Source organism: Rhinopithecus roxellana, chromosome 7 (genome assembly GCF_007565055.1).
Source record: "Rhinopithecus roxellana isolate Shanxi Qingling chromosome 7, ASM756505v1, whole genome shotgun sequence".
Lineage (NCBI taxonomy): Eukaryota > Metazoa > Chordata > Mammalia > Primates > Cercopithecidae > Rhinopithecus > Rhinopithecus roxellana.
This window is the reverse complement of record NC_044555.1, coordinates 146,581,692-146,596,647: the sequence shown is the minus strand read 5'-3', so window position 1 is coordinate 146,596,647 and position 14,956 is coordinate 146,581,692. Positions and strand designations below refer to the sequence as shown.

The 14,956-nt window shown below is 33.6% G+C and overlaps 1 protein-coding gene across 6 annotated transcripts in view; it reads right to left on the bottom strand.

Annotated features, from left to right (window-relative positions):
• Positions 1-14,956, bottom strand: part of DIAPH2 (diaphanous related formin 2) — a 923,693-nt gene that overhangs the window by 691,092 nt on the left and 217,645 nt on the right. For all 6 annotated transcript variants that reach the window (XM_030934028.1, XM_030934026.1, XM_030934029.1 and 3 more), the window contains 4 exons: positions 13,735-13,809; positions 13,585-13,654; positions 9,570-9,706; positions 7,542-7,650 (listed from right to left, as the gene is read on the bottom strand). In XM_030934028.1, coding sequence (XP_030789888.1) covers positions 7,542-7,650; positions 9,570-9,706; positions 13,585-13,654; positions 13,735-13,809 — 391 coding nt within the window. The remainder of the gene's footprint in view (positions 1-7,541; positions 7,651-9,569; positions 9,707-13,584; positions 13,655-13,734; positions 13,810-14,956) is intronic.

The following is a 14,956-nucleotide window of genomic DNA, read 5'->3' as shown; positions in this document are numbered from 1 at the left end:
AGCATAAAATCTATAGGAAACAAAGCACAATATGACTAGACTAAAAACATATGTAGAAGCGTGGTGGAATATGAGGCGAAAGAGAAAGCAACAGCCAGATGAAGTATTTTGTTTGGGATAGGACTAGACTGTAATTCTAGAGACTGTGGGAAGCCATTGCTGGACTTTAAGCAGTGAACTATGGGAAGCCAATGTTGGACTTTAAGCATTCCGAAGTGCATTTCTGAGAAAAGCATTTCAGAAAGACAACATTGTGGAAGATAATTTAAATGGGGCCATAATGAAGAACAGAACATAGGGAAAGGATAAAATAGTGAGATGTAACAATGCTCTGAAATTTAAAAAAGGCACAGTGAGGGTGCAGAGAGAAGGATACCATGTCGAGGAAGGGAACTATAACATTAAGGATATAGAATTGATAGGATCTGGTGACTAATGGAATGGAAGATGGAGTAAGGGTAGATTCCAAGATACTAGTATGTTTCTGCTATATGCTAACTGATGGGTAATACTAAGGTCAACCAGGATTGGGAACACAAGAGGAATGAAGGTCAAGGCTGGAGAGAGGTTTAGAGTAGGGAAAAGGATTTTTTTAAAAAGGAAGATAAGTATATTTAAGGACAATATTGAATTTGAAATCTAGTCAGGAGGCAGCTGAACATATGGGGTCTGTGAGTTGGGAGGAAGAGAAGAGATCAGATAAAGACATCACATATGAGTGCTAGTTAATTGAAGCTGTGAGGATAGATGCGATTGCCCAAGGATTATCAATATGAGAAAAGCAGAGTACCAAAGGACTGAGGATCAAGCTCTAGGAATCTGCAAATTTAAGGGCCAAGCATAGAAATAAGAGAATTTAAATGAAACATAAAGGTAAAAGAAAAACAAGGAGAGCTTATGATATGGTTTGGATTTGTATCCCCAACCAAATCTCATGTCAAACTGTAATCCCTAGTGTTGGAGGAGGGGCCTAATGGGAGGTGACTGGATCATGGGGGAGGTCTTTCCCCTTGCTGGTCTTGTGATACTGAGTGAGTTCTCATAAGATCTGGTTGTTTACAAGTGTGCAGCATCTTCCCCTTCTCTCTCTTCCTCCTGCTCCAGGAAGCAAGGTGTGCCTGCTTCCCCTTCGCCTCCCACCATAATTGTAAGTTTCCTGAGGCCTCCCCAAGCCATGCTTCCTGTAGAGCCTGTGGAACGGTGAGTCAATGAATCCTCTTTTTTTTTTTTTTTTTATAAATTATCCAGTCTTAGGTAGTTCTTTACAGCAATGTGAGAATGGACTAATACAGTTTAGTATCATGGAAGTCAAGGGAGGAGGGAGCTTTGATAAAGGAGTGATCAATAGTGCCATATAGTGCTGAGGAAGCTAATATAATGACTTCAAAAGCGGCCTGTTGCTTTTTATATCATGGAGGTCACTGGCAACCCTCTATTACTGAAAATGATAGGTTTGACAATTATTCAGTGTTGAAACAGATTTAAAATAAAGGCATCCTTAAGTCAGAAGTTAGTTTTGTGTCAATACCAAAAATGACTACATTGCACAAATATCTCTAAACAACCTCCCATTATCGTAATGTATTTTCTAAATGACAATATAAAACTGTCAATAAATAGAACAAGTTTCCTAAGTAATATCAAACATTCATTCAACGCTTTATAAAATGCTAATTTCCACAAATTTTCTCCATATTCATAAGCCTTGATGCCTTGTTTTCTTATAAATGCACTTTCACTGAAAAATGCTTAATACTTTGTCCAAAGCTACTCCCTCATGTGTGATGATCTGAGTACACTAATGGCTAATTTACAAGTATGCTTATAGTAAAATCTCAACACTCGGCCGGGCGCGGTGGCTCAAGCCTGTAATCCCAGCACTTTGGGAGGCCGAGACGGGCGGATCACGAGGTCAGGAGATCGAGACCGTCCTGGCTAACACGGTGAAACCCCGTCTCTACTAAAAACTACAAAAAACTAGCCGGGCGACATGGCGGCGCCTGTAGTCCCAGCTACCCGGGAGGCTGAGACAGGAGAATGGCGTGAACCCGGGAGGCGGAGCTTGCAGTGAGCTGAGATCCGGCCACAGCACTCCAGCCTGGGTGACAGAGCGAGACTCCGTCTCAAAAAAAAAAAAAAAAAAAAAAAAAAAAAAAAAAAAAATCTCAACACTCAAGAACCACTGTGGAAAGAATCAAGCCACATAGCATAGGTTCATATATCTGTTTATCTATCTAAGCATCAACATCTTGTTTCATATGGGACACTCTCTGAAATGAATTATATAATTCTCACATTCTTATGCAAAGTAAACTAGATATAATTTAACAATTTCCTGTTAAGTCAGGGTCATCACTAAATATGTGAGTTAGTGAGGTATGGTGTAACTCAGTATTTCGGGAGGTACTGAAGTGTGCAGGGCTACTAGCCTCCGCGCTCTGTGAAGTCTATTGTTAATCATTTGCATTCCAGTTTCAGTCTTTTCTTACATTTCTATCTACCCCTCTCCTGTTGCCACCTTGTCACTTGTCACTTCTTGATGATTCCAGCGTATGATTCTGGAATAAACCCTCTCCCAACCTTCCAACCTGCACTTCTAGTCTGCTGTGGATGTAAACAGATAATTGGGTTCATTAAGATAACATATGAAAAGAGAATAAATAGGCTCTGATTAAAGGCCAAAAAGTCGTTCTCACCATGAGGTTTACTTGATAGATTTGGTGACATTTGTAGACTGCTCAGGTTGTTTTATTTTATTTTTGTTTTATTTTTTAGTTCTCAGTTATATTCCAAAGGACAAATCTATTAAATAGGTGAGGAATGGATAAGTGAAGCTATCACACATCAGGAAAGGGCATATTTACAGCTCTGTTTTTGTGTACCATATCTAATTACAACATGTGCAAAGTTCATTATTATTTTCAGCATGTTAGAAAACAGTTTTTAAACGTATTAAATTATGCTACTACACTTCTTTGTATATACTGAAATACTGTAAAAACATGGCACCTTTCAAACTAACAGCAGCCTGTGAAGACTGGGGCTGTTTTGATAGTACATCATTGTATGTTAACTATACTCCTCTCCCTTTCAATAAACTGTTTTTAATGCTCAGTATACCTTAGGTTTCCTACCTGGCTATCTAGAAAGCAGTTTCAACTAGATGCTGGTATTACCTCACTGTTTTTTATGAAGTGACTGCCAGATGATTCTGGCCTCTATTTTACCTCCTGGAAGCCCTTTTCACCTGTCATCCTACCATAGTACTGCTTCTCTATCAGCAAAGATAATTTATGAAAAATGCTTACTTGTCCTTCAAGGCCTAGTTAAAATATCACCTCATTACTGAAGCCTTCCCAGACTTATGCAAGACATAGAAGAAACAGATATAGGTGGGGAAAGTCAGGTATTTCAGGCAAAGTGTTCTGCATGATAAAATGTTTGAGGGCATTTAAAAGTCTACAGCATATCTGGGAAACACCAAATGTAGTATGGCGCAAACATATGGTACATTCGGGAGAATGATAGGCTCAAAGGCCAGAATATTAAATTAGGGCCACAATGAAAAAGTTAGCAATGGGTCATGAGCATAGATTTTTAAGAATGATAATATATTAGAATTGGACTTATTTTTTAAGGATAACTGACAACAGTGTAGGGCATTTGTCTGGAGAGAAAGAACATGTCAGTATGGGGTACTAATTAGTAAATTGTTGAAATAATATTGGTGGGAGAAGATAAAGGCAGTGGAAGTAGAGTGGGTTAGATTCACAGTCAATACTACACTTTGTTTAAGACTTGATGACTGAATGCAGGGGACAAAGAAGAAAGAAGTATTGAGGAAAATTAAAGATTAGGTAGAAGATGATACCTCTATAACCCAAAATAGGAAACACAGGAAGAAGAGGAGACTTAGGAAAAATCAGGTTAACAGAAAGAGATAATAAGCTAAGTTTTAATATAAAAGGAGTTACAGCTTAGTAGTTAAAGCACGTTATCTATAGCCAGACTCCCTGGTGTGTAATCTGTGTTTTCCCTTCTATTCACACTGTGACCCTAGGAAAGTTATTTAACCTCTATGAGCCTCGGTTTAATTATCTATAAAATGGGGATAATACTTCTATCTCTCTCATACAATTGCTGCGAGGTTTAAATGAGATAACATATTAAAGTATTTTAAACACTGTCCGGCATATGGGTTATAAATGTTATTTTTAATTTCTTAATTTTATGATACCACTGAGCTGGATGTATAAATCTGGAGAATCACTACCACAGTTGGATTGTAAAACTAGAGAAGCAATTGAGAACATTCATGGACAAAATTGTTTTAAAAAGTATGTGTCTGTATGTATGTACATATACATGTAGATATGTGTATGTGCATATGAATGTATGTACATAAAATGATACTAAAAGAGGACCAAGGATAGAACATAGGGAACAAAATACCTAGGAAGTAAGAGGAGGAGAAATACATTAGAAACACAGGAAAAAAAAAAAAAACATAAAGGTAGAGAACAAAGGAGAGAATAGTGCCTAGAAAGCCAAGGGAAGTAACATTTTCAAGGAGGAAGGTGATCAATAGTGCCAAGTGATCAGGATTGGAAAGAAGCCATTGGATTTTGAAATTAGATGCACACTGTAAATCTTTTTGAGAACTGTAATAAAGTTGAGTTGTAAAAGGTAATTTAGAAAACATAGAAAACAAATATGGATTATTCTTTTAGAGGCATGGATTTCAAAATGAAAAGGAGAGACAAGAGCCTAGTTAGAAGGTTAAGTCAGATCAAAAGAAGTTGCTGGTGTATAATCTGTGCTTTCTAGAAGAGACCGGAAAATGCTACTAAGCTGAAGGAAAGTCAATGAAGAGAGAGTGTATGAAGATATGCGCTTTATCTTCCACCTATTTCTTGAACTCCTGAAGATAATGAAAATCCTATCACAGGTACAAAATTTCACTTTAAAGGTAAGCCAGGAAAAAAATCTGTGAGAAGCTAATAACCTTTTTTAAAACCCCCAAAAGGGGGGAAAATGTATATAGTTGTTATTTAAAAAAATAATTAGTCCTGTATTTTAACAAAATTACTTCCAGAGACTGTAATAACATTTTGGGAAGTCTCAGGATACTACAGAAATAGAAAAGTAATTCTGTTAAAATACAACACTAATTATATTTTTTAAGCAACAGATTTAAACTTTGGGTTTTTGTTTCTGTATTCTGAATATATTTTTGAACTTTTAGAGGACATCTTTTCATTCACATTAGTCTAAATAAACAAACTTACTTCACAATTCTTGTGAGAGTACTAGTCTCTGTGTATATAACAAATTACTAATTTTTGTAGCTCATTAAAATGTGAAAATTTAAATTGTGGTTTGCATATCTTTGCATCTATAATCAGTATTCAACAAATTCTTGAATACTTAACAAGACGTCTATGATTCTTCCATATGTTACTTGTTAACAACTTGTCACTTTATCATTCCATTCTGTCCAGCTTCCTGAAGGCTAGCAAACGTCTTTCCCATCTCATTGTTTGGGGTGAACTACTCATTGGCAGAGGTATCCCTTCAAAGTATAGGCAATGCAGTATTCAAATTCTGGCATCACAAAGGCACAGGTTCAAATTACAGCTCTATCCCTTAACAGCTGGGTGATTTTGGAGTGCCTTTTAGCAATTCAATTCCCTGATCAGTAAACCGGAGGTAATAATACATAACTCCCAGAGTTGTAGCTAAAAATTTATTTAAAGAAGATTTTAAAAATATATCAATGTATTTGGCCCATGTAATGAAAACTCTGAATATAAATAAAAGAGTTCATTCCTACTCAACAAACTTTCGAAAAGAAGTACAAACACACACATATAGCTGAAAAACCAATGAAATTTAGTTAGGTAAGCTCAACCATAGGAACATGAACAAAACTTTCAAAGTCATCTAAAAAAGGCAGTCTTCAACCTTTCAGTAGAGGTGTAAAATTTTATCAAGATTAAATTTTATAAGAAACAATGTATTATTTTAAAAAACACTGGAAAAAATATCCTAATCTTTAAAATATGTAATATAACCCCAGCACTTTGGGAGGCCAAGGTGGGCTGATCACCTGAGGTCAGGAGTTCAAGACTAGCCTGCTAACATGGCAAAACCCCGTCTCTACTAAAAATTTAAAAATTAGCCGGGCATGGTGGGGTGTGCCTGTAATCCCAGTTACTTGGGAGGCTAAAGCAGGGAGAATCACTTTGGGAAGCAGAGGTTGCCGTGAGCCGAGATCGCGCCGTTGCACTCCAGCCTGAGCAACAGAGCGAGACTCCATCTTAATAAATAAATAAATAATACATTGGACATAAAAGTGCACCATAAAAGTTGATCCAAAATGTTCAATATAGTTGGAGTAGAAGTCATGATTAACAAAGATCCTTCAATATTTGGAGAGGTATTACAATTTTGTAACATCACAGATTCTCTTTAGACAAGCCAATTCATCTATCTAATACCGTTTCAAACTCTGGCAAACAAAAATACAAATACTTCATAATACATAAAAAAGGAGAAAATTAATTGTGTTTGTTTCACGTCAAGCAAGAAATTTTAAGAGTTAAACATTCGATGCTAAGTAGCTTGATAAAATTAAATGTGGAAACTACCTTCTCTTTGTTGAACAACAATATGAGAACTAAAAAAAAAAAAATTCAGAGTTTTCCATGGTACATTAAATGGTATACATTGTCTAAAAGAGAGATTAGCGGAGACCAAAAACTTGGAATCAAATTCCGACTGTGACACTTAAAAACTGTTGTCATGTTAGACCAGTTATTTAATCTTATTCGTCCCATAAGCAAAACAAAGATACTATAGTAATACCTACATATCTAGGTTGCTGTGAGAATTAAATCAAATAATATATACAAACTAAAATGTTTACTGCAGGACCTCACATCATAAATACAACCAATAAATATGCATTCTCATTCCTCAAGAACAGAGTTATTCATAAAATGGATCATTTCCTGAAACCATCTAAGTAAAGATAGTGAGTTTTGTCATTTTCTAAAGAAGGCATTTAGTAAGTTGTCTACACAGGGCTATCAAATGAACGCTAATCTAAGAATTGCAATTCAATCCCTTCTATTCTGGTGAGTCACACCTTTGAATGTTGTCTGAATGGCACAAAGAGAGATGTGTTTAATTGTCTTAAATTTCTACAAGCCCACCAACTTCACTAAAACTTGTTAGGATAATGGCATTGGCTGAACGGCTTGCCCTTTTGCCTTGATTATTGCTAAGGCTTCAATTTCCCTGGTTTATTACTAAATTCTTGTCTAAATATCAATGACAGCCATAACTGCCACATTTATAATAATTCAAAAGTATTTTTCCTAATTTTAAACAAATTGTAATTCTCACAAACTAGCAACAGAAAAATTTTAGTTTTACATTCCATACTACTTAAATGCCAGCTAAAATGGAGTTGACGTCATACAAAATGAGTACTCTAAAAATAACTCTAGAAGCAATTTAAGACAAAACTAACTCACCTGTAATTGCAAGGCTTCCTGATTTTCTAAACCTTCCACAATTGGTGAAAATCGTTCCCTGTTATTTCTTTCTGCTGCTGTTGTTATAGCCCCTAAAAGTTTATCTAGACTGTAGAGAAAAAAGAAGAAACAGAAATGAGAAATACTTCTTATACACACACTATGAGCATAAGTCCTTTCAGTATTCCCTGTTTTCTTTCTGGTATTTGATGTTTTTATGTACCATTAGAATTTTTTCAAATTATCATTTGCTTTTTTGATGGAAATTGTATGTTTTAAAATATGCATACATACTGGAATGGCTAAATCAAGCTAATTAACATATATTGCCTCACATACTTACATGTTTTTGTGGTATGAACAATTAAAGTCTACGCTCCTAGGAAATTTCAAGTATATAACACACTGTTATTAATTACAGTCACTATCATGTAAAATAGATTTCTTGAACTGATTCCTCCAGTCTAACTGAAAGACCATTACAATATAGGAATTGTGTTCCTGTATGCATATTTCTTTAAGTCAAATATTGATAGCTCTAAATAATTTTAGGGTATCAAAAGGAAAATTCTATTTTAAAAACTAACTTTCCTGGGTGACATTAAGAAAAGAATACTTAAGTGATAAACATTAAAATTTAAAGTTTCAGGTTTTGATATTTCATGTGTTAACATTAATTTCACTTAAACATAATATGGCACCTATAATTGTTAACAGTTTATTGGAGCATAAACAGATTGTAATTTTATAATAAAGTTCTGGAAAGAGCGATCATTTTTTAAAGAATTTTTTTAAATCAACATTTTTTGGCAATGGAAAAAGAAAAAAGACTCTAAAAAGGAAAGCCCAGGTAATTAAAAAGAATGTATAATTATGTAGCACAAGAAACTTATTAACCTGACCAAAAGTATTGGTAAGTATCTCCATACAATGCCTAAAATAAATTAACCTCTATATAGTATACTACTATTATCAAATTATATCTGAAATTATAATTAAATCATAACAATTATACTGGACTACATTGTATTTTATTAATATTGAAAATCTAAGTGATTAAAAATATTTGTTACACATGTATAAACTGACTTTTTAAAAAATAAAATCTAAGGATCCTTGCTTTTACATATGTTATCTCATTCTTTGTTATCATTGAGGTGAGACTAAATATGGTAATATATTTGTTTAGTGTTTGTCTTTTGGTTTCTGAGGACAGTAGCTAACACTAAACAACATCTCATTTTATTCTAACAGTTATGAGAAAGTCAACATATTGCAACATCCTTAAATCTTTGCATAGTCCTGTTCTGACTCAAATTGACATTATTACTATCACGCAAAGTGTTCCAAAGAAATATTTTGGTTCAGGTCCTTAGCAGATATTTGATTCTTTATCACAAGGGTTTCTTATAAACTAGACTTATTAATGTCATCAAATCTGAAAGTTTGCTTCTGATTCAGTATTATTTCCATAAGATGTGATCAAATGCATGTTCAGCAACAACTTGCTGCATTTGGTGGCATAGACACACTTTGAATAATTATCAACAACCGTTTGTATCTTTCTAACAGGTGGGTTTATTTCACTCTACAAATAATTTTCATTTACCATGGCATATAAAGTAAAATACTATTATAAGATAATGCAAAATAAAGGCATCTATTCAAATTGTGTGATACGCAGCACAGTGTTTGTGTATGTATGTGTGTGTATTTGCCAAAATAACTCTCTGACTTTTGTCCACTGTCTAACGATTGCTGTACCTCCAGCAAAACAAAATTCTGCTCAATCACTTTGAATCCAACTTTCAAGAATTTCCCACTAGGATTCTATCTGTTTAAACTTAGTTTCCATAATATCAACAAAAAAGCCAAAATATAAACAGGCAAGATAAAAATTTCAATCAAAAATTATCTAAAATACTGTTTTCATGAAAGTTATCCAAAGAAACAGAACAAAAGTAGGACTTATTAATTTCCTAAGTGTCATTTTCCATGCAGCAAATATAATAATATAGCAATACTTACATGTTCTCTTCTCCAACAATGCAAATAGCAGAAAGTATTTTTACTATTTCAGTCATCATGTTGGGTTGTTTGGGGTCAATTGCTCTTGCCAATAGTAAAAGACTTCTTTCATCTCCTAGAATCCTTTGTAATCCAAACTAAAAAAAAAACAAACAAAAAACCTTCATTCAGAATGTCTATGGAATATATCTTTAATTTAAAAAAGCAACGTACAACGATCTTCCAAAAACCCATACCCCCACAATAAGGTTCTATCTAATTCTATGAATATTCTTCAGATGCAGTTATCTGTCTTTGTTTTTTATATGAAATGACTGCATCTTGGAGTTGTTGCTCCTTGATCAGATATGATCTCCATTAGCCTGCCCTAAAAATTCCATAAATTTGGAAAAATATGGGAACAATCAGTATTTCTTCAACAAAGAATAACATATAAAGCACATACTGATACGATTTTCTGAAGTAATTCTACTTATGTCATTGGGTCTCCCTGGAGATGTCTGGAATTCGTGGTTAAATTGTCCAATATGTTTGTATGAAAAATTAAGGCGAAGAAAAAGAGAAATTTTTTTTAAAAAGGCTCTTTTGAATACTATATGCCAGTATAAGCCTCAGTATGGATATTCCCATGCCTTCTCTCGCTTATCTTCCCTGATTCACACAGCTGTGCTGCACTACAAACGCTGTGAACCTAAAGAAAAGGCACCTGGGTTTTATTAAGTGTCACAAGTCAACTAAGGAGAGAAAACACCATTTTCATTTATTTTCTAAGCATGAATATCTGTGTGTATGTGTGTGCATGCATGAATTTAATAAGAAATTTTAATGAGAATCTAAAACTTGAGTTTTCATTACATTAAGAAGGCAATATATTATTTTATCTTTGTCCCACAAAGTATTTTTCAGATTTCTTATAAAATATTTTTGCTTCATTTTACAGTCTAATGGTGAAATTGGATATTTCATCGGAGCAAAATTTCCATTTCAGCTAAACTTTAGTTAATTACCAGCCATATGAATAGTTCCATCAGCCCTAATTTAACTTCTAAAAGAACTCAGAGTGGCAGATGGGGAACATAGCTAAAGCTCTTAAATGTGAGTTTATCACAGGTCATAATAAATAGGAAAATATATGGAGATAAGACCAAAAAAACCAAAAAGAAAATGCAAGAATCAAGTCTGGAAAGAAGCAACAAAAACAAAATAGATAAGTATGCATAAAGGTGGCCAGTAGATGATTAAAAGTAATGAATATTAGTGAAAAACACATTTGCAAAACTGAGAGACAATGACCATGCAATTACCAAACCTAATAGCTTTATGAGTCATTGAGACTGAGTGAAATCATTAGGTTTTAAAATTTTTTACTTAATGTTTAAAGGTAGTTTTTAATATATAGAGACACATCAAATATAAAAAAGAAGACATGAAAAATATATTTGGAAAATCATTAATCCAAACATCAGAGCAATATTATAGTACTGGAAGTTAAGAAACAATGGGTTGCTTTTTATGAACCTATTTTTACATGTATTGGATAAAATAAAGGAGTTTTTGAAGTAGGTAAACTCCATGGGGCCAAAAAATTTGATGTGTAAGTCATTTTGGATAAAAGCTTAATTCCTTGATCTGGACAATTTATTCCAACATGAAGTGAAAAGATCACTGTATATTTTCTATTCTGAATGCATATTTTATGTCTATTGTTTCACATGTCTGTAATTCAAAAGATACATTAATTCATGCTCTGAGCACCTATGTGCAAGACATTAATGTGGCCTAACTAAAAACATCAATTTCGAATAATCTAAGTCAAATCATAATGCTTTTCGAAACTGCCAAACTCTTAAGAAACTAAGTGTTGACAAATCAAAGTATGTCCTGTTAAAAAAAAAGGCTCTATAAGAATCTTACTATTATAATTCTCTCTAGTGAGTGTCCTGATTAAAATTACTTAGCATCCTAAACAGCCACGAAAATTGACAACCTGAGTCAATAAGAACTTAGAACAAAGGGTCCTACAGCTAAATTTACAGATGAGGGGACTGATACTCAAAGAGGTCAAGTAATTTTCCAAAAGCCACACAACTTATTAGGAGCAAAGCATGAACTATATCTCCTGAATTCTAGAACTGTGTTATCTTTCCATTAGGTCATTGTTTCCCTTGATTAAAGAAAGAGATCCATCTTGAGCTGTGAAGAAGCAATGCTCATTATTTCCTTGTTAGGCATCAGATTCTCTTTAACTTTGTAGCCAAGGACTAACAGCCCAGATTTTGAGAAAATCTGTACTAGTAGTAATGGGGATGTTTCTGTAAGAAACTTCCAGAAACAGTACAAATAGCATATTATATTCAGGAGTCTCATGTTCACTAGCAAGCATTCATTGCATATGCTGATATAGTAACATTCTTTGCTGATACATGTATGTTTAATATATAAATACTTACATATATTTCCATATGCTTGAGACTGTTTATAGATTAATACATAATCTTATTGCATTGGTTATTAATAGCCATATTTTACATTTGGCAAACTTATACTTATTGTTATAATTATTTCTATTATCTATTTTGAGATTATTAAAATGCTATGTAAAGGAAATTAGGTAATTAAGTTAATTAGTCAATAGTATTTTATCTATAGGTATGAAGAGGTCATTTCTAAGACAGTAAAAAAAATAGTTTATAGAAAAAATACTGTAACTTCATAACCTGAGTAAAGCCTATTTTTAGGAAAAAAAACCATTGTCTAAAATTCATAGGGTCCCTTATAATGCAACTAGTATTATACATATACATAAAAAGCCCTGCAATTTTTCAGAGATGTTTTATATGTATGCAAACTTGCTGACATTAATAAAACATAAAAAAAAGAGAAATCTCAATCTTACAATGTTCTTAGCAAACAAGTCAACCCATCCTTATAATTTTCCTTTTCAATAGAACAGAAATTCTCTGTATGGAAACATATTCAACAAACCACATTTAAATTTTCCTACTACCATTAAAGAAAAAGCATTATTACCTAAATTGGGAACAACACTAATTCATTCGCATGATTTCAAAAACCCAACAATAAATATTTTGTGAAGCAAAGTATAACTTTCATTTAAGTATTACTTAAATATTATGAGGATTTGCATCATAAGGCCCCTTTTGTAAAGTGAACAAGCACTCACTATTTTGTTCATTTCTTTTTTTTTCCCATGTTTTCTGAACATTTAGTACTATAAAATCAAAAAGACCTCTGTTCACATGAAAGAAATTATTGGAGGAATAAACAGAATAAGAATCAGACACAGCATTTCTAAATTATAGACAAGAGTCAAATACACTTTTTCCAATCATTTTTTTTGTTTGTTTGTTTCATTGACTAGCTCACACTCCTGAGGAAATTAGCAGCATTGACAATGGAAAGTACTGTTTTATCTATCTTCCCTATGTGAAAGCAATATATTTGAACAGAAGAAACAATGGAATAGGGCTCCATTTTTGAACAGACTTAGATCTATAGAAGCTATATCATCCCTGAAATCCTCTGGTTGCTGTGAGAACTTCTTTGGTTAAACTGAAATACCAGCATAGAAATTAAAAAACAAAAATTGACTGAGAAAACTAACAATACCTAACATTTTGGAAAATTAAACATCAAATTTATCTTTTACATATGGTTTCAAATGTATATTTAACCTCACTGTAAAACTTTATAAATACTTATTATTTATAAGCCTGTAATAACTAGCCGATAATTAATTAATACAGCAGAAACAAAAGTAAAAAATAGGTACGGGGTGGGGAATAGGATTAGGGAAAAGAGTTAATGCATGCCGGGCTTATTACTTAGGTGACAGATCGATTTGTGCATCAAACCACCATGGCATGTGTTCACCTATGTACATGTACCCTGGAACTTAAAAAAATAATAAAAAAAATTTTGTTCATTTCATACTTTCATAGTGTTGGGCAAGTTCTCACCTTTTGTGACAGGGGCAGAAATAAATACTACTTACCTTATTATTCATAAATGCTTTGAGGCATTGAATAAGTTTATACTGATTCTTCTTGTCAATATTTTCTTGCCTAAATAAAAGAAAAATGTATATTATGTTGTGCTGAAACATTTCCCCTTTGGTGATTTTATTTTTAATGTTTATTCTTACTGTTTTTTGTCCAGAAGCTTTTCCAGCTCATCCAATAAGAGTCCAAGACCTTCATGGCCAAAGTTGTTAACCCAGCTAAGAAATAAACAAAAAATTACATGTATAAGTAAGCCAGTAATTTTAAAACATTAAATATCCAAAATAAAATTTCAGTTTTCAAATCTCATTATTCTATCTCAATATTTCCTATCTTTATTTTTTCAATTCCCACTACCTCAAGTATTGACTCTATGAGGATGACTCAGTGATCTTTACCTCAATCCTAGACTTCTCCACATTTTAGACCGCCCATTACACAGCACTGCCTTGGTTGTTTCACCAGCATGACATACTTAAGCATGAATTTATAAGCTGAATTCATCTTCCCCTGTCTCCATATCCCGAAGTCAACTTATCTTCCACTCTTTGATACTGTATTAATAACATCACTACCCTTTAAATTCTTCAGACTTGAAATACTGGCATGATTATTTGATGCCCCATTTCTTTCACCTTTGCATTTATTCTATTTATTCATTCAACAAATATTTGTTGAGTGTCTACAAAGTTCCAAGCATGTTCTAGGTGAGAGAGATACGTAACAGGCAACAAAATTAGGCAACTAGCCTCATGGACTTTACTGTCTAGAGATAGGGAGACAGTGAACAAATAACTGACTTTATATTAAATGTAAAAATTGCTTTGATGCAATGAAGAAAAATAAACCTTGGAAAACAGAATGAAAGGAGTGTCAGGTTGCTATTTTTCATTGTGTGATCAGGAAAGATTCTTTGATAAGGTTAGGTATTTCAGCAGACCTTGAAGAAAATGAGGACTTTCCAAGTAGAAGGATTAAGGGCAAATTGGGTCGTGAGGCATTAGCTAGTGTGTTTAGAATGTTCCAGGAACTGTGAGGAGACCCATGTGGCAGGAGCTGAGTAAGCAAGTTTAGGAGATTGGCTGGACCTAAAGTCTCCTGTATGGCAGAAGGCTGAAACACTGCTAATGTAGAGCTTGGTTTGACTTTCTGGCATCCAGTCACAAATATTCTACTTCTACTTCTAGAATGGCTCGTCCAAATGGCCCCTTTCTTCCTTTCCAATGCCTGTGCTAACACTATAGTTTAGCCCTAGTTATCTTTCCTTTGATAAGCCTGGAGACTCCCAACTGGTGATTCCCCAACTTCATTCTTTTCTTTGAATCATTTTATAAAATGACAGATTAAATTGTCCTTATCCAAAGT